Raw genomic sequence first — 23,667 nt, 5'->3', positions numbered from 1 at the left:
GCATCCCACAGTAAATTGTCATGGAGCCTCCCAGCAGACGAAAGCAACGATTCCCACAATATACAGTACTACAGCAGCCCACTGCAGAAATCCTGTATACTATAAATACTGTATGTAGCCAAAATCTCATTAAGATATCCTGCAGAATATCTTATCCTGCAGAATATCTTCATGTACAGTAGTTCTTTACTTTTCTTGTGGTAGTCAAAACCTACTGCATGATCTTCACTGTGTGATTCCTAAGACAGTTTTGCAGAACTAAGCAAGGATTTTATCCTAAGGGACACTTGTGTAGAAATCCTGCAAGATTTGTGTGGCTGTATAAAGAAAACTAATTAAGCTCATAAATAATTAATAGACCTTCATATTCTGCGAGCCTTTACTACCACTAATGGTGATGTTCATGCATTATAGTCTCCTAACAAACTAACATTCTAAAACATATAGTCTATTTTTCATTGTTATAATCTCTTTAACATGTTTGTAGACATTCATTTTAAAGGACGACCACAAGAACGCAAATGCACAGGAAATGCTTCCAGCAAAAAAAAAAAATGCTTTAAATAGATTTAAATAACATCTAAATGGCTCTGGATTTTCCCACACTCCAAAGACATACATTGGCCCTGGTGCGAGTGTGTACAGTATGCATTTACTGTACTGTATGTCTGTGTGTGTCCGGCAGTGGACTGGCTTCCCATTCAGTGTGTGACTTGTACCCAATGCTTCCTGGGATAGGCTCTAAGCCACTGTGACCTTGAATTGGATAGGCAGTTATTGAAAGTTATGTGATGATGATGTGATAATACCTACAGTGAATGCTCTGATGATATTGGGCTCTGTTCATGAAACGTTTTTTCCACTATGCTTAGTTCCCAACACTTTTTTTCAAGCAGGAATGATTGAGATTGACAACAGGGAACCTTTAATTACTATCTTGACTTATCTGGCATTTAGTAGCTTCACAGCTCTGACTTCTTGGAAAGAAGTAAAAGTGTATACCAAAGATATATTATTCAGGTAGGGAGGTGACAAGTTTGGTCAAGAAATACTTTCCACTAGATGGCAGTATAACGCAAGATATTAGCCTTGGCCCTCTGGAATTTGTATGCGCAAGCGACTGAATTTGTATGCCCTTCCTTTTCTGTGTTCATGGGTGAACTGTTATGGGGTAGAGGTCAGTGTTCCTGGGAAATCATCTGTATTCTGGGCAGTATTCTGAATAGGGCACATGAAAGGAAAATTTAAACAAACCAACAAACAAATCAATTGAACAATCGATCGCATTCAGTGAAATCACCCTGCGCCAAAATGTAAAAGACAGAATAAGTAACTGCAAATTTAATTAAGGGCAGCAGGAAAGAAAACTGTATTGATTAAATTACCATACTGAAGTTAAAAGGCATTTAATGACTTATGACAGGATTAATTGCTGGAAGCGAAATTCCTTTCTTTATGCTCCTGTAACCTGGCTGCAATCCCAGCACTGTATACAGTATCTATTTTGTATGTGTGTGTCAATCAGGCCATCTTTGCATTGCCTCTGTGTTGCTTCCTTTCAGAATAAAAACCTTTAAAACACAAATCTGTCATTAAAATGGTTTGGACCTTTACTGGAAAGAGTTATAGTGAAAGATTTGTATTGTGCCAGAGAAACAGAAACCAAACCCTGTCTCCGGTAAACAAGTAGCATGTCTGTCACAAGGGCAACACGAATCTTATTTCTGCTTTGTGCTTTGTGTAAAAACAACAGCAGTTGCAAGTTATCCTTTCAGACAAAAAATAGCTTGTACCAGCATGGGTGTCATTTTTAATGTTTTTGTGTATCTGATGGACAAACAAACGTGCAGGGAAACTTGTTTCTGGAGGAACGGAGTTGAAATATTACAAACTTTAGTTAGTGGGGTTCATTATTTTTAAAAATGTTTAAATGTGTCTAGCATTTTCTTGCAAATCAGCTCATTTGGATATTATGAAAAAGCGTTTTATTTTGTGTATGTGTAATATTCATAAATGAATATTCATTGTCATGAAGTACTTAAGTTCATTAATTAATTTAAATCCTCTTTTTATTATTATATTTTATTATTATTAAGCTATCAATCTTTGTCAATATCTGGTAAATAAGTTTACTTCCTTAAGGCTGGTGTAGCGCAGCTAGTTCAGACCGGTGACGTCATCACCCTCCCTGTGCTTTAGCTCATGCGACTGGCTCCCTGCTGTGTTACATTAGAGAGCCGGGTTCGATGCTGCAGGACGAAATGGGCGGGGTGGAGCGGCTATACACTATATCTTCACTTTGTATATACTATATACTATACATTTACAGTACAAAACACCAAATTAACAAAAGATACAAAACACAATAAACTGTGATGACTTAATTTAAGACCACATTGCTTCTGTACTGTTATTAATATGGTTTTCCGAACTCATACATCAGAAAGACTAACGAAACCAAACTTATCCTGCAGCTAGGATCACACCTTCCCCCTTCTCTTAACGGCAGACTACTATTCTACTAAATTTTCTCCATTCATTGGAAGTTTCATTTCACACCTTTCTACACCTATCCTGACTTCACACCTCTTGATTGGCCTCTCTTTCTGTCCCCTGCTCCCGCCTCTCACCCCTCCTCCCTCCCAGCCTTTGTTCTCCCACTACATTACCTTTGCCTACTGCCTTGTCTCTCTCACACCTGAAGAAGGCTCCACGGCCGAAACGTTGTGTTTTTTCTCTCTTCTTTTTTTCAGCATGGAATAAACCTATTACTTGTTGCTTTGCAGCCTACGCATACTGACGCAGCTACCCACACTGAACTGTTATTAATATGTCTACTTCTGTTGTGACTGCTGTTACACCTATTGCTAATATTACCACAAGTACTGCTATATATGCTATTAGTGCCACCATTAATAATCTAATAACAGAAGTGTTTTGGTTCCTTTTGTGTGTTGTGTCAGACCCAACATTGAAATTGTGACATGCATGCACTGATATTCACTCCAAATACATTTCAAGTTTATTCATGTGACTGAGACAGGGAAAGTCAATAAGTACCTTCATTGGGGTACAGCAAGCTATTGTCTATACATAGAATCACCTCTGACATAATTTGTCAAACAAAGATTACCTTAAATTGTAAGTATCCCCACTTATCCCTAATGACTATCATTAATTAAATTATTTACTGTAAATATAATATTTTTCCAAATTCTTACTTCTGTCTTGCAGCAGGTAACTTTCTCCTGATCATTGCAAGGACTAGATCAACACACACACTTCCCCTTAATGAATCCATAAAAAACTAGCTAAAAAGTCGATTAACCATAATTTCTCATTTTCATTTCTCATTTCTCATTTTTCATACTTTCCTAATCTATTGTGTGTGAGGGGAAAATGAAATTCTCCAGGAGTACAACATCTCTTTTTGATATATGTGTTACATACTTCAATGTGCAATGAAGCACCTACTGTACATCTGTTGCTGTGTTGGGTGGTCTGTAGCATACTCAACTTCTTAATACTTTATCATTTTTCTTCACCAGTGTGCTGATCCATGTACGTTCTGAGGCATATGTATTCTTCTAGTTCAAGTAATGATTGGCAGAAATATAAAATATAAACTCAACAATTAAAGGTGTGTTGACACACCTGAGGAATGCTTCACTGCTGAAATGTTGTGTCTGTTTTCTTATCCTTTCAGCATGGAATAAACCTTTACCTGTTCCTTTGCAGCCTATGCATGCTGAGGCAGTTACTGTACCTGCTTGAGCTTCTTCAATAAATTAAAGTGTTTGCATATAAATCCAATGTTTGTGTGTTTTAGCCAGGATCAAAGTGATACCATAATCCTGGAGTCAAAGAGAAAAGTCATAATCCAGTCTCCCTAAAACTCTCAATATTCAAAACACAAAAATAATTTTATTTCCTTCATCTCTTTGTGTTATTTAGACCATTTGGAAATCGGATTACAAACTTAGCTTATTTTCTGGAACTTTTCAGCCCATTTTTACAAATCTTGGAAGAAAGACTGCCTTAGCCTTTTTTTTCCACAGACTGTCAACTTTTCCCATTAACCTCCCTAGGACTCAGCTCCTTTCTTGATAGGACTCTGAACAAGACTAGGTAGGCAAAAACAAAATTGGTAAAATGGCTCACAGTCTCATTTTGTTTCAGTGTTCACAAAGAGAGCAATTGCAGTAACACCAGCAACATATACCTCACTTTTCAACCTATCCTAAAAATGCAGAAACTGGGTTAAGCCCCCTTGTTTCTGAAGTATTCATAAAAAGTTTAGAATTAATGACGTTCCAAAATACAGAAAAGTTTGAACATGGTGTTGTGCAGATGGCCACAAGCTGATTTTAAATTCTCTATTTTCCATATTTTTGGTGCAAAACTGCCCTGAACCTCAACTTTCTACAGTGAGTCAGGTGGGATAAAAATATCAACTTGAAACTGCCTGTGACACTTTAAATTAAAAAAAAATACTTACAAACGCTGAAACGTTCGCTTAATATATACTGTATGTAATTATCTTCCAGGGGTACTGAGGATGATTATATGGATTAGTGTTTAGCCACCAAACAGTCTGTCCACCACCTAATTCACTGAAAAATGAATGGCCAATCCATTCAAATCAATAAATCAAACCAATATACAGTATTAGATGTTCTGCGATCATGACACTCTTCTTCCATCGCTGCAGTAAAACCAGTAGATCTGTAAGTGGTACCATCTTTTGTAAGACAGAAGTCCAACCTTATAACAGCCAAAGCAAAACTCTCTGTTGTATTTTGGTGCACTTACAGTATGTGGTGCAGGGAGAATGGTTTGGCATCAATTTAGACAGCAGTTTTGACCTTGATAGGAACTTATATTTTACAAGAATGGCTCTGCCTTCATTAAGATCCTTCCTTAAGTTTTTTTGTCTCATGTAGACACGGTTGGAATCTCCATGAGAGCTGGGTAGCTAAGCCACCCAGCAGCTACCCAGCAGTCAAGTCCCTGAAACTAATCTGTCTTCTTTCAAGAAGAGACTGGATGATCCTTGGATCAATCTAACTTGGTTACATATCCAAACAAACAAAGTGGGCAGGATGGCCTCCTCTCATCTGTAACCTTTCTTATATTCTTACATGATAGTTTATATTATTTACTCCTGGCCAAATTAATTTCTACAATGTTGTAGTAACTATAAGATTAGGTAGCAATTAAGTAGTGATCTTAGAATCATCTTTGAGGCTGTATTGATGTCAAAATAAAACAAACTACAGTTATGAACGTGTACAGGAAATTAGGTTTTATTGACCCTTGTGAGGGTAAGGAATAAAGTGAAATCCAAAAGATATACTGTATAATAATATGTCTCAGCTGGAGTGTACACCAAATCATTTCACTCCAAGTTTGTCCTACACCCCTAGGCATGAATCATATAATCCTTCAAAACAACATCCTTTAGAAATCCATTCAGCAGCCAGATCAGAAAGACATACGGCCCCTAATTTCAATCTGAAAAGAAACCAGAGAATATTTTATTAAATGATATACATCAAGAGCTCCAGAATCACTCACAGGTACCTTTAAATCATTAACTGAGAGGGCGTTAAATTGATACAGTGAGGTAATAAATTACTTCACTTAACAGAGCCACATAAGCAATGCAAATAAGGAGGCTCTCTAGACCTCACTGACTGGAGCTGTGTGTATAAGATATTGTGGAAGATCCCCACTTCAATCAGTCCCCACAGTTCAGAGAAATACTGGTAGGTCAACTGGCTTCGGGGAAATTGGCCCTAGTGTGAGTGTGTGCGTTTGTATCTGTCTGCCCTGCAATGTACTGCCGTTCCACCCTGGGTGTGCCCTGCCTTGCACTGTTGCCTGCTATAATAGGCTCTAGTTTCTCCATGACCCCATGTTGGATAAAGCAGTTTGGAAATGGATGAATGGATGGTCATCAGAACATTGACTTACAGGTGTTAGCTGTTGGATTTAGCATGGCATATTGGATGCAGCATAGTTTTTGGAAATCACTTTTATAGCAATCTCAATTAAAAGATGGTGAACAACTTTATTAAAATGGACTTACTGCAAGAAAATCACAAAAATAATGTTGGACTGTTAATATACCTCATGGTGATGATCCCTGAATATCAAAGATTTAAAATGCAATTTACACATTCAAGCCTTTAAGTTTTCAGGCTACTTTAAAAACCTAGGAATTATTTGGCCAAGTGGGAATTCTATTGGTGTTCATTAAAAAAAAGAAAGAGCTGTGTGAATCTCTCTCTCGGCAAGCTCTCCTTTTTATGCTGTTGCCTATCGTGAATTAAACTTTTACTCTAGCCTTTCCACAAAGAACCAGACTGCATTAATCTTGTGAATGGGTGTTTTGTAATTAGTTTTGATATTTACATTTAAAATGATTAAAATTCTTTGCATATGGATGTTGCTACTGGAGATGACAACCAGCTGCTAAATCTACCAGGGACCTGAAATGATTACAGCAGGAAAGATGCTCTGTTGCTTGAAATTGTAAAAGGTTAATGGAGAATGCATTCAAAAAGTGCCAGTGTACAGCTTCTTTTGGGCACATCTGATTTAGTACATGTCATGAAATTACACTATAACAAGAAGAATCTTGTCATACGGCAGCATTTTAACACAGATTAAGGATTTTGCAATTGTATGAAAATAATGAGCAAATTGGATTTATACAGAAAATCATATAATATTTTTTGCCTCATTACAATATCAAGTTTTTCACCACTGTTGTCTTAACTATTTTGAAATATCATCTACTGTATAAATAACATCGAGGTAAAAGGTCAAAATATGGAACAAGCCATGTTTTTGAAGCTGATACCTTCTTGTTTTAAAAAACAGCTGAATGAGATCTGTGGGATCAATTAGTTACTAACCAAAAAATGAGCTAGATGGGTTGAATACACACCTCTTGTCAGTTAAATGAACAAAGTACATTACACTGTATCCATGCATGTATTAATAATTTCTGTTATATCTAATTTATATTACAAAATAATATTGAAAATTTACAAAAGTGCTACTGTAAATCACATACTTATTTTTTTTTTTTGCCTTTCCTTTCTGTGTAATTTTATGTTGTTAAACTTCTGGGATTGTCTTGCCAAGGGAAACAAACAAAAATACTGAAACATTCTTAGAAAGCTAAACAAGATTAAACGATATGGGTACTTCAGTGTTAGTTGATCTGATTAGCATTACTGTGCTGTATTGTCAGCAAAGAGGAGTGTTTTCAGAAAATACTTTGGCTGGAAGAATTAGCTACAATAGTAAATAAGTATCATAACAGAGACAATAAAACATAATTATGCAGGAAACACATAATGTTGGAGGTTATGTGATTCAGAATACATTCAAATCTTGTAAAAATATTCATCCATCCAACTATCTATTTTTTAACCAATTCAGGGTCACAGGAGAGCTGGAACCTATCCCAGCAAGGTAGGAAACACCCTGGACAGGACAACAGTCTATTGCAGGGCAGACAGACACACAAACACACCTGTTTCAGGACCAGTTTTCCCAGAAGCCAATTAACCTACCACTATGTTATGGGATTGTGAGAGGAAATCCAAGGGCTCATGGGAGAAAATACAAACTCCACACAGACAGGACCTCAAGCCTGGAATGGTACACCTGGGTCTGGTACTGCAAGGCAGCAATGCTAATCATTACCCTCTATTAAAATACATATATTATAAAAGTACTTTTTCCAAATGTATCTGTAGTATTATGAGTGGCATGGCAAGTATTGCTACTGTCTCACAGCCCTTCAGTACCAAGTTCAGTTCGAGACTAGGATGCCCCCCTGTGTGGAGTTTGTCGGTGTCTCAATGTGTATTTTTAGCCAGCTGTTTCACATCCCTCCCAGCTCTCACACATACACAGGTGTGTGTGAGAGTCCTCAAAGTAACTAGCATCCAATGCAGTGCGCAGTACTGCCTTGCGCCCAGTGCTTTCAGACTAGGTCTGTGCTTGTTGAGGTTCGTCACTTGAACAAGTGGCTTTCTGATTGTGGGCAAATTAGTTTTGGTAGATTGCCTTGTGCAGTTAGAAGCCGAGGTACTGTATAATGACTATTAGGGGTCACATCAAAGACTCCTCCAGGAGAGGATTTAATTGTTAATACTTGCATGTTATGTCTCAATGTTCATACACTTTTATTATGACAACCTTATTACTTTCCTCCTACAATTAAGAGAGACATGTCTAGGTTAATTGGTATCTCTAAATAGTGTCCTCTGACATACTGGTGTTCTATCCAGTGTGTATCCTGTCTTACACCTGTTATCTGCCAGTTCAAACTCAAACTCCCTGCAACCCTTTACTGGACAAAAGGGTTATTGAGAAAGTATGATTGTATTTTATGATAGCATCTGCATATACAGTAAAGCTGTATTAGTAATATTAGTATTAATATTTAGTAATATTAATATTAGTAAAGCTGAGGTGTACCGTTCAATTTATGTATTTATGTCTGTTATTTTACAGGTCATTCTGGATGTCATGAAGCATGGAGTCACAATTTCGAAAAGCAGGCATCCAGAGAATCACCTAGTTTTATTTGGAAATCTGATCACTTTCCGAAAGTATATTCCTGAGCAATTCTCCATTATAAAGGGAAAGGCATCCATGCTTCTGAAGCTGATTCTGTGACCTCTATTTTTTCTTACAAAGACCAACAAAACACATTTTTCAACAGTTTTACCCAAATACAAGCCATCTGATGGGAAACTGGGCCATATACAGAGTTGTCTCATCCTGAGGTACAGCAGGCTGTGTACAGTAGGTGAAAACTTCCCATGACCACACATTTCAAAAACAGCACCAAATAAACAAAAACAGCACTTGGCATGTACAAAACTAATAAGCATAACTGTTCTTGGGTGAAAACTTTCACAATCCCTCATTATAATTTTTTTATAATTGGGTTCATTAGAAGTTGAAAATTTGCTGTGCAGTTTGTTTATTTTTCAGGCCCACAGACTATAGCTGTAGCTCTAGACTTGTACAATGGGAATTCGCTCCTGACAGCGATAGAATTTACACCCTGTAGCTGTGCTAATCCTCAAAAAGATAACTGCCGCCGTCTTCACGGAAATCTCAGAGGACGTTGAAGAGCAGAGATTTGCATTATATTAAAGAAAGGTAATAATTTTCAGCATTTCACAATTCTGGCTGAATACATTTGGAAGGATTAGATTTTTCCATTTAAGGCTGAGCTGTCAACTGCAGTGGGGAGCTAACTGCACAGGAGACCATCATCTGTGTGTGGATCGGGCCTTCCACTTTTACAGTACTGTATTTTTTGCACCTTACTCAGAAACACAAGCATGTTTGCTTTCCAAATTACCATAGTTTGCTCCATGTTTTTTTTTTGTAGATCTACAGTATGTAGTAAAAGCAAAACATGCTTTTTGGATATTTAACTATTGGCTAAACTTTTAAAATGAAGTATCATGAATTTAATGTTACTGCAAATGAATTGCATGATAATGAATAAATGTGCATATTAATATATTTTTTTATATTGGTCTTTATTATTTTCATTGTTGAACAGAGTTAGTGTTTTTTAAGACTGATCACTGAGCAGAGATTTCTGACAGTCATTACCTGAGCATTACTAGTTTTAAAGACCTGCACTGAGATTTTACTTAATTAATGTAATGTAATTTAAATTAAAAGTTAATAAAATGAGGACTGATGAAGCATACTGTATATCTAATCTAGGTATTACATCAAATATATGAAGCATCAAATCTACTGAGTATGCATGAACAGCAGAGATTTAAAATGAAAGACTCATACCTTCAGATTCTGCTAGGACTGCGCTCTGTCTAAAAGATAAGGACATCAGAAAAACCCACATGTGCCAGAATTCCATGTTGACGTTTTTTTCCAGTTAAGTGTTCCAATGTGCTGTTCAGTTCTAGTGATATATGTTCCCAAATTATCTGGAAAGAAAACAAACACATGAATAAAAGTATTGTGTGTGCTCTTTCTATATACATATAAATAATCATGGATAAAGTAAAAGTTAATTCCACACTGAAAATACAAAAAGAAATATGAAATTTTGCCTGTTAGGTTTTCTTCATGTGTGAAGAAGATCACACTTAAAAATGGCTCAAAAGGCACAACATGGTGTTTCTGTGCAGCCAGCACAGCCTACTGTACATGAACCACATATACCAAAATAATTCTTTAACATTTTTCTTTAAAAGATTGTAACACTGTACATGACAAAAACAACCAGGATTAAAGATCTAAACAAATTGTATCTAAAAAATGACTCAAGTTCTAAGTAACAACTTTTTATGCTTCTCAAACATTTTATTGAAAAGAGCACTAAGGTCACTAAAAACACTGCTGAATGAAAAGCAGACATTTACTGCTTTATGTCCTATATATTTTTCAACAGTGCATGTGAGGATTATTAAATAGCAAAGACGTGTTACTGAAACAGACATCACACATACTGTACCAACATATTTACAGTCAAATCAGAAGCACAGAAGGCAAAATATTATTTTGTGTTATTATTCTCTACGTTGACATTTGGGACAAAACACCAGAGTATTAGTAATCTTTACATTGAAATGCAACACATTTCACAACATTAACTTCTACATTTTGAATTCCTATGGGTTTCAATTTCGAATTGGCCATTATTCTAATGTAATAAAACAGCCCCAGGGTAAGGCCTCAACAATGCACACTAAACCAGCTGTAAACTCAGAACTACAGGGTTGGAAAGGTAAAATAGCCATTACATAACCTACTCTTCTTAATCCATTCAATACAAAATTATATTCTCCAGAAGTTAATATCATATTGTCCATCTCTTGGCCTTTCCGTCAGCAGCCATATCACCCTGCAACTCACAACTGGCAACCCACTGCTGCTAAGCAGGTGTGAGCCTGGTCAGTACATGGATGGAGACCTCCTGGGAAAAAACAAGGTTGCTGCTGGAAGAGATGTTTGTGGGGCCAGCAGGGAGTGCTCAACCTGAGTGGAGTGTCCAGAAAAGTGCTATATAAGTGTATGCAATTATTATTATTATTACCATTAATTGACTCTTTTATTAAAATGTATTCCTTTCTTTACCCGTACAACCCTATACAGATAGGCTTTTTACAAAACAATCAGACACCTTGTTCATGAAATGTACCATCCAGGTTTTGAACATACAACATTCATTTCAATAAATGCATTTTTTTTAATGTCATTTAAAATATACCACTCCTGCAACTTCTTTAGGTATTTTCTCTTAGCGTCTCCTAAACCAACTATTCTGTAGATATTGTTTGCATAATGACACGGTGTGTAAAAACACATTTCTTATTGATCTGTTAACTTGTTATATTGTTTATATAGTTATGAAGTTATCATTTTGATCAAACATAATCAGACCCCTTTCCCAGAAATTTAGAAATTTCAGATATAATTTAACTAGATTAAGTGATTTCATCTTTAAGTTCCTTTACTCACATTTACAACACTGAAACATACTATTACTGTTTGTGTCATTAATTATTACATATGGTTTCACAGAATAGTTCTTGAATTAGTAAATGGTCTTGCTTTAGGTACTAGGTGCCAATTATTTTGTCTACAACTAGAATAATAAAACAATCACATTAACATTTCATGATTCTTTTTAATAGCCAGTATTTAAGCTTAGATAATCAATATATTTGTCATATTAAAGGCATGAGACACAAAAAGCACTTTTCAACTATCTACAATACTTTTAAAAATACGAAGCATAAAATATCTGTATTGTGAATCTAAAGTAATATGACATTTACTGATACCTACAGTACAAATGTCACAAAAACATGGTTGAAACATATACTGTATACTGCATGAAATTGCAAAGCCTCAGGCACAGTTCAGTCTGTTTCTTGGATATGAAGACATTTAATGTAATAGTGTCTATGTTTCAAAATAAAACGACAACCATATTTTAATTATTAGCAGAATTTATAAGCAGTTTGCTCTTATAATCTCAATATGTACCCACAGAGGAAATATGCAAGTGCTTAAATTGTTGGACTTATGTGGCATAATTTGTCCATCCATCTATTTTATCCATTGTGGATAAATGTGTCAGGTGTGGGGGGCAGGAAGATGCGATGCCGTGGAAACCACACCTGACGTGATTAAGTGAATGAACGGCAGGTGTAGAAGTGGTTTAAAGGGGGAAAGATTCAGCAAGCCCTCAGCTTTGCTGTGACTGTACTGGTGAGAGAATAAATGCGGAGGCTCTGCTGTGAGAGAGCCGGGCAGAAGCATGACAGTAGCGAGTGTGTGACGTTACTAGTCGGTGCGATGTTATAAGGGCGTGCCGCCATGTACACTACTATGAGTGAGCAAAGACTTGATTAGTCGCTGTGGGAACCCCGTGAGGGGGGGTGGAGAAGAACGACAATTCCGGAGTGGATTGTGAGCGGAATAGCCTACGAGGAAAAGTGAAAACGTCAGTCTGTAGGGAGACTGACAGAACAAACTAAGTTTCATGAGATCATCGAAAGATTTAAAGAGACAGCATCCTGCTAGGGAGTGAGAGCAAAGCTGTCGTGTCCGCTGTATGAGTGAGTTGTGATTTGATCAGTAAGTTATTGTGTGTGGACCAGAGTGGGTTGTGTGGTAGAGGGACCCTCCCCCTGGCAATACATTGGTATTGGGGGAGCGAGTGGGGTCTATCTAGCTGCACCATCTGAGAGACAGTGCAGTGGTGGCTGGGCACAGTGAGGTGCGCTGGCAGCTGTGAGTTTACAACCTGAGAGTGTGTGTCTTAGAGAGGGACAGTGTCGGGTCTTGGCACAGTGCGTAGTGCCAAAGAGACTCGGTGATGTAGGTAGTGTGCGTTTTTGTAACCCAACCCGGTGGTGTTGGGGAAGAGGACATGGGGGCTTGAGGCGTACCTGGGAGTCTGAGGCACGAGTTGAGTGTGAAATAGTAACCTAATGAAGTAGGAGAAGGAGGCTCTGTGTTGGGGAGCAGGGGTTTCCTAGCAGTGAGGACAATGGGATGAATAAGGTGAACTTGAGACTCCGAAGGTAAAGGGCCCAGAAGTAACAGAATGTGGAGTCAAGTATCCTGTTACACCAATGATGGGGTCAGTGTGATCACCACTCTTGGAGGAGAGAGCGTGTAAGAAATAAAGGAACATAAAAGAGCTTATAAAGAGGCATGACGGGAGATTGAGAGCCTGTCCACGCCCAATGTGGTGTTAATTACCCCCATGGCACCACACCATCCATCCATTCATCCAATTCAGGGTCACAGGGGACCTGGAGCCCATCCCAGCAAATGGGTACAAAGCAGGGAGAACTCTGGACAAATGCCAGTCCATCACAGGGCATATACTCAAACACTCACACCAGGGCCAGTTTTCCCCACTATAAAATTAACCACCTGTATAGTATGTTTTTGGAAAGAGGGAAAACACTGAAGCTCCCAGAGGAAACGCACACAAACATGGGGAGAACTAAAAGGCAAGGGTGCCATCTAACTTGCTGATTTTCCTCTTTTTTTCCCCACTTCACCCTGCTCTTTAAGATCAGGTCAATTTAATCTGCTGCGTACTAAGGGTAACCATGCCTTCTCCATCTCTGCTCCTTGCTTGTGGATTAGCCTTCATGATCATCTTGTCACGAGCCACACGCCAGCACTTAGACGTCACTGCATACCCACGAGCACCCCTCGCCGTTGATGTTCATGCACATATTAATCGGTTATCATTCCACCCACTCTTCCCTAGTTATACCTTCTCACACCACTCCGTCTCTGCTCACTATGGAGGTTCCCTCTCCCGAGCTCAACCATCCAACCTTTTTGGAAAGACACTTTCATCTGATCGACTTTTTGGCTCTCGAATCTCTTGCACTATCCCTTGACTACGGCTGCGCTTAATGTTTTCGGACTTGGATACTTTTGGTACTAAACAGATCCTTTCCGGAAAAGATCTACAACCCCCTCACATAGGGTCCAAACCAGCCGCTTCACTATGATTCCTGACACACCTCACACAAGCAGTTTCATCTGAGACCTTCAAAAGAAACCACAAAGCCCTTCTCTACTAGCAAGCCTATCAACTGCCAGTACTATACATTGTTTGATTTCCCTTCTAAGTAATTTTTAAGTTTCTTGACTTCTCTTTTAGCCCTTTTTATGTGAAGCACATTGAGATTCCCAGTAATAAAATGTGCTGTATAAAGTAAGTGTAATTATTATAAACATTGAAACTCCACACACCTTGTACCCTGGGCCTAGAATTGAACCCAGGAGTCCTTAATTGAAAGGCAGCACTGCTAATCACTGTACCACCATGCCAGCCATCATTTTGTCACATTGTCTAAAACACATGTACACTATGGATGTTTAAGAATATCACACTTTTAATAAAAAGCTACCTCCTTCCATCTACAGGATTAAGTATCTGTTAGCTGTTTTGAGTGCTTTCAACCTGTTCAATAAACAAAATTCCTCTGCATTGGCACTTTACCACACTAATGTAGCATCTTAAGATATATCTTTCATCACAGCCGAGGAGTTCAGATGCTGGAGCCAAAATATAAACTGTGCAGCAGACCCTGCTGCATGGAACGCAGCATACATTTTGCAAAAGCGCACCACAAAATTGCTAGACCCTGACAACTGCACACCAATGTAATGTAATCTGAAAATTAATCAGGTAATGAGGATTTAAAAAGGCCCAATTCTATTAATCTGCCCTGATGCAAACTTTTAATAATTCATAAGTGTGTTACAGTACATGCTGTTTGTCAAGAATCATTTAGCACACCAGCCAAATGATGAAAAACCACAAGTGTTTTCAGATCCAGCCCACAAATACCTCAAGTGATATTTTGATTTCTTTCCTCCCTGAACTGTTAATCACACATTTCACTTCGTTTTGTTTCTTATTTCGACTAGTTATGACAATTATAAGGGCTCCAACATAGAAAGATATACTGCTGAGAAAGCTAAAATAAAGTATACTGTATTTATTTTTAGCACCACAATAGCAAAAGACAATAAATAAAATGATGCATGGTTTAATAGGAAAGTAGCTCCTACTGTTCAACCAGTTAAATCACTGCAATGTACTGTATATATCAGGGCTTGAATAACTCTAATTCTTTGAAAGACGTGGATGGAAGTGGCAGAAACCAACACAACCAAGAAAAAAATCAATATTAGTCAGAATGTTGCAATGTTTTAGAATGCATGATCACAGAGAGAGTGACCCTTTAATTAATGTAGAAATGATCACCAGGCTAAAAGAGAATGCCGTCGTTCTCCGAGTAATGCTATAATCTTTAATACATTTTAATGCATTATTTAGTCCTCAGGAGTCATTTTTAAACCGGGACTGTCGAAAACGCCTCCAAGCAAGACAAGTAGTTTCATGTTCATTTGTATAAACTCTGGCATGTGCTACAAGCCTCAGCATCAGTGCAGCTCTCTTTCCGTCTCTGTGAGACGCTACTGGTCACAGCAAGAATTTTTTCAAAACGGACACATGTAATGATCAGCCTTCCACTCTGTCACATTTTAAACCTGCCCAGGAGAACAAGGAAATTCTGAATCCTTCCATCCTCCTCCTTTTTAAAGGTAAATTAGATTCAGAATTGCATTGCCTATTATAAGATTGTCTTTATTTTCTGTTAATTTCTGCACTCAGTTTCTTGCTAAAATGACATACAGTACATTATACAATCCTGTATATGTATATTAGGCTGTACTATGGGGATGTATTCTGAAAACATCAAGTCCTACCCTTACTTCACATACAGTACAGTTTCTAAAAGATGGAGTTTAGAATTTCCATATTTTGTTCCAAAGCACAATTAGTTTTTTTATTAAAAAACTTCTCCAACTTAAGAAATCTTCTCAACCCTGGATTGTTGGAAGAATATACCTTTCCTGGACTTCTGAAAAAAATAAACTTCAACCCATCCCTGATGGTGTGTCTGCTTCCTACAGTATTCTCTGCCCTGGAAATGACATTTGTGGTTTCCTCTGCTCAATAAAAAATGTGTTAAAATTACCACCTCAACAGTCAAGACAATGACAGAAGACAAATCTTGTTTTTTTCTTATTTTCTCTTGGTTTTTTGCAGCATCAGTCCTGCAAATGAGGGAATTTCTGTCTGAATCAGTCTCTCCTGTCAGCATTCTGGTGTGGCAGAGAATGGATCCTTTAATTTGTGATGACACTACAATATTCTGAAGAAGAGATTTATAACCCATCGTTGAAAGAATATGATTTTGACCTGACCAGCTTTCAAGTAATACAGGCTAAGCTTAGCATTTCAAGTTGTCTGAAAAGCATGTTAAGTATAGCAGTGGAGTTCAGTAAAAGGAAAAGAGAAGCCCATTCCTTCTGCATCATTTAAAGAGTAAAATAACCCTGACTGCTAAGCAGTAAACACACAGACAATGGGCCAGTTTACATGATTGATTATTCTCACATGAAGAGACAAGGCATTGGCACATTTTGGAGAAAAGCTCTTGAAAAGCTTTTTATGGTTGAAACATCCAGCACTTGAGCAGAATGAGGCGAATTACGCATTTCTACATTAGTTTAAGGGGCAAGACCCGAAATCGATGCCCACTTTCACATGAAAAAAAATCAATATTGAATAACAATATTCACTCAGTTGTACTTTTATCACTCCAATAAATGAGAAACAATGGAATAATTCAATTTTGGTATTGCACCAGTGTGTCTTTTTGCCATGTGTTGTGTAGGCCCATACGGTAGGTACAGTATGTACTGTATTGATAACAAAGGCTTACAAGTTCAGTAACACTATCAATAACATTGTACTGTATTTACTGTTCCAACTCCATACAGCATGGGGACTGATGAGTCACAGATACAGGTATCTGTTCCTTTTGTAGTTGGTCATGCAAGGCTTGAATTCCATTTATGAGCCAATGGTGGTCCATTAGCCAACAAGTAACTGAACTCATCATACTGTGCCTGTGTACCCCAACTGACTAAAACTGGCCTTCACTTTTTGTAATTATCTGTTCCACCACTGAGCACTTCCGGTGTTCTTGTTAAAATCAAGTTTAAATCAATAACCAGTTTTCAACTGAATTCACTCAACTTCTATAATAAACAACAACTATGTCAGAAATCCTGGGGTTACTCAAAACCCAAATGTCACAATCTTGACCTGGAGTACGAAGACATCTTCTGGTTTCAATCTAAATGAGCTGTTAGTGACTTTTAAGTCAAATCAGTTGATTTTATCTGCTTTCTGCAATTAGGATTCACAAATAATCTCCTAAATGTCAAACACTCTGTAACACTCATAATACAGTAAGTCATAATAAGAGTCCAAACTCATAATACGTTTTCTCAGTAGTGCATGGGCACATTGATTAAATATAGTCAAGCTGTTGACATTTGGCATCTGGCAAAAGTTTCATGCTAATTTCATTCCTCTTTCTACAATTTAGAAACTTGTTTCCAAAATAAACATAACAGTAAACAGTTCGATTTAAGATCTTGAGGAGCCAAACTAATAAAGCTCAACTGAAATGAAAACCAGAAGACACAGGGGCTAGGAAACACTGCCCTAAATCATCTGGACAGGTTTAATTACTTTTTTATTTATTGGAAGGATAACTGTCAGCATAGGTGCCCTCCATCATTGACGTTCCACAGAAGCTGTAGTCAGTTCTTCAGCTCATGTCTGTTACAAAATTACTAGTGTAGTCAGAATGTTCTTTGACAGTTTTGAAAATATACTGTATGGGAAAAATAAACTGAATCCCATCAAACTCAGTTTTTATATTGACTGTGCTCTTCATTTGGTAGTACCTCCAGCAACGCACTTGATTAGAAACTCAAATGATCTACTATAAATTAAGACACTAAAACACCATGTCACCATGTTATTGGTTCAACAGAAATGCTCGTGTGAATAGAATACAAGGTAATTCTTACAACAGTATGAAGCTCACAATTTTCTTCTTCCTGTCTGTTTCAAAATATAATGAACAGAACTACAATGAATGGCAAGGGCTTTAGTTTTACTATTTTTACTATTTTACTATTCTAAAACTCCACAATCAGCCAATTGATCCAAGACATTTTAAAAGGGGTTATCACATTAGGCGTGTAATTGTGTACCTAAGGCTGCATGACCAGCCATTACAGATCTCAGTAAAACCAATTTTCTTCTATCCATGCAAGTTAAGCCATTACATCACAGGTGCATCATGTTTTACTTTACTATATCGATACACTTTAAAATAGAAGTGTACTTACATTTTAGGTGCATTTTAGAGTGCACCTTAAGGAAAGTAATAAATAAATCATTTTAATAGATCAATTAATATTGATGTATTAAATGTATTTATTTAATAATATTAATAATTAATGGTTTAATTAATAAAATAAATCAAGTTAAATATATGTGTGTCATTTCATAGGCTAAAACAATGGCTTGTGCTGCATGTTTAACCTCTATAAAATAGTACTTTAAGACTTATATCTCAATTTTATATTTTAGTCTTATTTATATGAAATGCATCAGAGTTTTCAAACGTTATGCCTGGTGACGAACTTTCAATAAAATATATATTTGTGTTTTAAACAATCCAGTCATGCAAGAGAAGTTCGTAGATTTACTGTATACGGTACGTTCTGCAAAATAATTGAAAGCAACAGCTGAATGTTTTCACAATAACAAACATGGCAATCTCTACATAATATTGAATTTAATTAATTATATTGATTAATGGCTTACTGTATTTACACTGTTGTACAATTTTCCAGTACGTGTATACTAGAACAATTTATCTGTCCACAGGTAATTCAATTGAATCAATATTGTCATCTTTGATATTTGTTTTTAAATCTTAAAAGATTTATTATAGTATACAGAAAAAGAAATACAAAATTGAAAAATTATTGCTTCATTTTATGCTACTTTCATTGAGTTAGTTTCTTTCTTTGGCCTTTTTTTATATCTCTGAAAAAATGGAGTAGAATATAACTAGAAAGTAGACATTGGAAGGATTTGTTCTAAAATTACTTTATCAAAAGACAAAACGTGTAAATTCCATTCTGTCTGATTACCTTTCATCATAATAAAAGTGCATAAAAAGAGCAATTGCAATTCTACACCACTCTAGAGCAGTGGCAGCAATAAAGCTAATGAGCTTCTTTTACTGAAAGTAAAGGGTATGACATTTTTCAACAAGGACATTGACAACAAATTGAACTTTGGTTTTTTAACTTTAGCTTCAAAATGTGTTTATCTACAATGTAACCCCAACTTACCTCTCCAAGAAAACTTTCCTAAACATCTTCCTCTTTTTTCCAGATAGTCCTTTATGCAACAAGGAAATACTGTATATAGTATATTTTAGAAAAGCTATTCTTCAGGGGGAAAAAATGTCTTGATTTACAAGATGCCCTTCAGTGTCTGGACAGAGGAGGGATTGGATCCAGAAGAGAGCGTTTGGTATCTGCACAGATTAGAAAAAGGGGAGGACGGTAGGTTTGTGTGAAAGTTACAAGACCTGTAAAAAGCAATAAAGTCTGGAAGGAGGAGCCCCAGCTGCCTCTCACACCAGGAAAGTTTTTATACATTTGCTGGATGACCTTGTCAATGATGTATCTCTGCCTCCTTCAAGACTATTTCACTTATTTTTCTTGCGTTTTTGAGCAGGAATGTGGATTTGCCTTACGGGCCTGATCTTAAAACAAGGGATTTGTCAGCGCAACAGACTGTTTAAAACCCATTTCCTGTACCATTGACACCTGGGAAAATGAGAGAGGTGGGCACCTTGCAATTTATAGAACATGAAAAAAAAGAAAGAAAGAAAAAATCACTGAAAAGCATTTTTGTGTGCAAGTTCTGAAGTACACAGAGAAAAAAAGCTATAAAATGCACACACAAGGAGAAAATAAACATTTGGTACATCCTATAAAACTGAATTAAAGTCAGGTCTGATTTTGCAAAAACTTAAATTAGATTTAAATTGACTTAACAATTCTGTGAAGGTTCAAAAGGTCAGAAGACTTACAGTACACTGTAATTTAAAAATACTCTGGAAATTACACTAATGTCAAATCTGCATATACTGTACTGGTTGCTCACACCCGAAGAAGTCTCCACAGCAGAAATGTAGTGTTTCCTTTCTTCTCTTTTCAGCATGGAATAAACCTTCTACTAGTTCCTATACTGGTAGGTATTTGTTTCTTCATTTTCCAACAGTAATAATTCCACTCATGTACAATTCCTATCCTGAATGTTTACAAAAATGCCTAGGTACCTGAGTTCTGGAACAACCTGGTTTCATATCCCTTAAAGATAAAAACCTGCTTCACTTACTAACACCCACATATTTTCTACTAAGATTACTTTTTCTCAGTGTGACACAATAAAATGTAATAGGGGTCATTTTAATTAATAGCCAGCAGCACATGATTGTTTTGCTAAAGGTATTCATCGCATTCTCACATGGAGGGAGGTAGGAGTTGCAAATTAAATCCAAGACACAAGGCAGTGTATGCCATGATTTGTATTATTGATACAATATCCAAGAAGGGAAGTAATTCAGCCATTTTGCACTACAGTGCAATTTTCAACATTTCAACAAATCAATACTTACCTACTACTTATAAAGATAAAGATAAAAAATAGTATTATATCAGGGCACTAATACCTGTAAGAGGAAGCAGAGACAGTTGAACTCTTCTCTGAACTCTTGGATGCTCTTTGACCTGCAAGTGTCTGGACCAGTGACAATGTGCTGTTTCCAGATGTTTCTTGAAAGGTCAACAGTAGTTACAAAGAGTTGTGTCGGACATAGATCTTACCAGAACAGCACGGGACAACATCGAAGAGTGGGGCTAGTGCAGGCGCGCATGGAATGCTTGACTGAGATGGGGCAGAGAAGATCATACCTGCTTTATATCATGAAATATAAGCATCTGGACGTGAGTCGACCAGAAAACCGAAATAAAAAGAAAAACCTGAACTGTCAATGCAATGCTGGCGGTACAAATGGAGGACACAGACAAGTTCTTTATTTGTATCTTTGATAAGGAATAAATAATGCAAATTTAATTAGTAACTGGATTTAAATTACAATTCATTTAACATGAACATCAGTATCGGGAGGTGCACAGGGAAAGGTTTGAAAAACTACAGGAAAGAAAAAACAGATTTGTTTTGTAAAATATTTCAAATTTCTGGGCATGGGACCTTTCACATATACGTTGAATCGTGACAACATCATGAGCATGGACAATTGCACAAGTGGTACGATATTTTGTTTGCTTTTCTAAAGCTGTCCGGACACGTTCAGAAAATGCTCTCAAGCCTGTGACAAATGGATTGAAATCAATGTTGTTAATATAGGTTAGTACTTCTTTAAAATCATTAATTATGTTAGTAATACTTGTGGAGCATTTCTAGCCTCATTGTTTTAGAAGCTAATTGCAATAAATATTCAATTACAAATATTTGATTAACAAAATCTGATAAACACCTAGAGGCCCTTTACTACAAAAAACTTTGTGAGGTATATTACAGGTATATATCTATTACTTCTTTTATGTTAGTCCAGATCATTTTTGTCACTTCAATGACAGATGTGTAATAAACTTTTACAACAACACATCTGAAATTATAGCCTTACAAAAATAATAAAGCCTCCTTGTGGTGAAAAGACAGCTTATCTATAAGCAAAGTGCATCATTTGTAAAGATACAGATTATAATCTTTACCATATTTATAAATCCTTTGTTAGATCTAAATGTGGATTTCTTGTGAGCTAGTTGATGCTCAGGAAAATATGTCTTTATGTCTTGGGAGATAATATTATTACATCTATCATCATTTGATAGAGGCCTTCTGCCTATTTTTTGTTCCTAAGCCTTTTTCTTTAGTGAGTTTCTGTGTTTACTCTATGTGCTGTATTACTCTGAAAACTGAATATAGCCGTTCTTAGAGTCTGAGTTGCATTAATACCATTAAGGCACTCCTAACAAGGACCCTTCTATAACCTCCTTTGCTGGAATTTACTGTAATTTTCTAATCCTTTAAACCAGATAAGGCAATTGATAAATTCTCATTTGCAGTGATGATCTGAAGAGTTCCCATCACAAGGCATTCATGAGAGTATCTTCAGTAATGTACTGTACTTTGTTCAAAGATGCATTAGGGCTGAATCTCTTTGGATCTGAAGCTGTAATGCTCAGCAGCCAAACTAGCCCTCCACAATGTTGTCCCTGGTGATACCCTGTACCACACACATTGGTTTCAGGTCAGGTTATCCATTGAGAACTTTCATCATTTTCTAATTCTAGTACCTTGGATCATTTGTGTGTTGAAATGCATAGCTACAGCCAACATGGCCATCCTGTCCTAACAAGATGTCATCGTCTTAACAAATGTTGCAAACTAGAGCGTGAACTAATTGTTACAGATCATTTTCTTATTCCATCTGTGTGGGTTTTTGCACTGGAGGGATCTAATAACCCATGTTCTCAGAAAAAATTCCTAAGCAACATTTGTTTTGGAAATCATATGCCTATCATTTATACCAAAATGATAATAATCTGTCATTTAAGTTATAAAAGCAGTCTTGTCTGTCTGTTACACTGTTTAACCTACTGCAGTTTAGGCTCCAGAAAACAACATGTTTTGATGGTTGTGGAGAGGGTGGTATGGCCAATAAGGTCAATTCTTTACCTTTTGATCAAACTAGATTTTTCCATGAACATTTACTGTACATCTGCCGTGTCCTTACCATCAGAGTCAACAGGGATACTTTGTTACTTTAAAGTCTGAGAAATGTGTACTCATCAAGACCATTTTGTGCCAAGCAATTTATGAACTTTGAGACTCAGTTCATACATGTAATAATACTCCTTAAATGTGTCTTTTCTACCTATAGTAAATACCATTTAGATTAAATACACCTATTAGAAGAAAATAGTAAAGAGATTTAAATTGTTTAGTGACAAAAGTAAAATAAAAATTAGAACACTATGCATAGTCATGCTCAAGATTCTTTCCTTACTTACAGTCCTGAAACATGACAAATAAATTGATAATGGTAGACTTTGTTTTGAAATATCATCAACATACATTCTTACATAAAAGCAGCAGGCTAAGAAGTAAAACAGATTGACAAGACCACTTCTATTACTTGAAAGACAGATTATTTTTGCCGCAGGGTATAAAGCATTTGACTTTGGAAAGTGTCAGAAAGAGTAAATAGGGTTAAGTTGATTGACAGGGCCCTAGTTTTCTGTACAAGTACAGATACCACTGCTGAAATCCAACAGTGGTAAAAAAACAACATTCAACAAAGAAAACACAAAATAAATAAATTCCTGCAACAAGCTAACTCAGATTATTTTTTTAATCGACTTTTATTATTTAGTCATTGTCCATTAGCCATTTGTGTCATAATCGGTATTTGACATATTTAAAAGAAAATGGTGCTATAATTAATTACAAAACTTCAGAAAGGAAAAGGATGACTATTATTAATGGGCTGTGTGAAGACATGTTCTCTTTAGAAGCTGAAACTCTGTGTGATCATTTAAACCTCCAGCTACAGTATC

The 23,667-nt window shown here is 36.6% G+C and overlaps 1 protein-coding gene across 1 annotated transcript in view; it reads right to left on the bottom strand.

Moving 5' to 3' along the window:
* col7a1l (collagen type VII alpha 1-like) overlaps positions 1–19,535 on the bottom strand; it is a 154,376-nt gene extending 134,841 nt beyond the window's left edge. Inside the window, exons 1-2 of the mRNA XM_069192546.1 lie at positions 19,363–19,535; positions 9,856–10,001 (exon numbers count right to left, since the gene is read on the bottom strand). Coding sequence (XP_069048647.1) covers positions 9,856–9,931 — 76 coding nt within the window. The 5' untranslated portion in view covers positions 9,932–10,001; positions 19,363–19,535. The remainder of the gene's footprint in view (positions 1–9,855; positions 10,002–19,362) is intronic.
* Positions 19,536–23,667: the final 4,132 nt, after the last annotated feature.

This window comes from Lepisosteus oculatus, chromosome 7, assembly GCF_040954835.1.
Source record: "Lepisosteus oculatus isolate fLepOcu1 chromosome 7, fLepOcu1.hap2, whole genome shotgun sequence".
Taxonomy (NCBI): Eukaryota; Metazoa; Chordata; class Actinopteri; order Semionotiformes; family Lepisosteidae; genus Lepisosteus; species Lepisosteus oculatus.
Note: the sequence above shows the minus strand (reverse complement) of the source record. Positions and strands in the feature narration are given on the sequence as shown.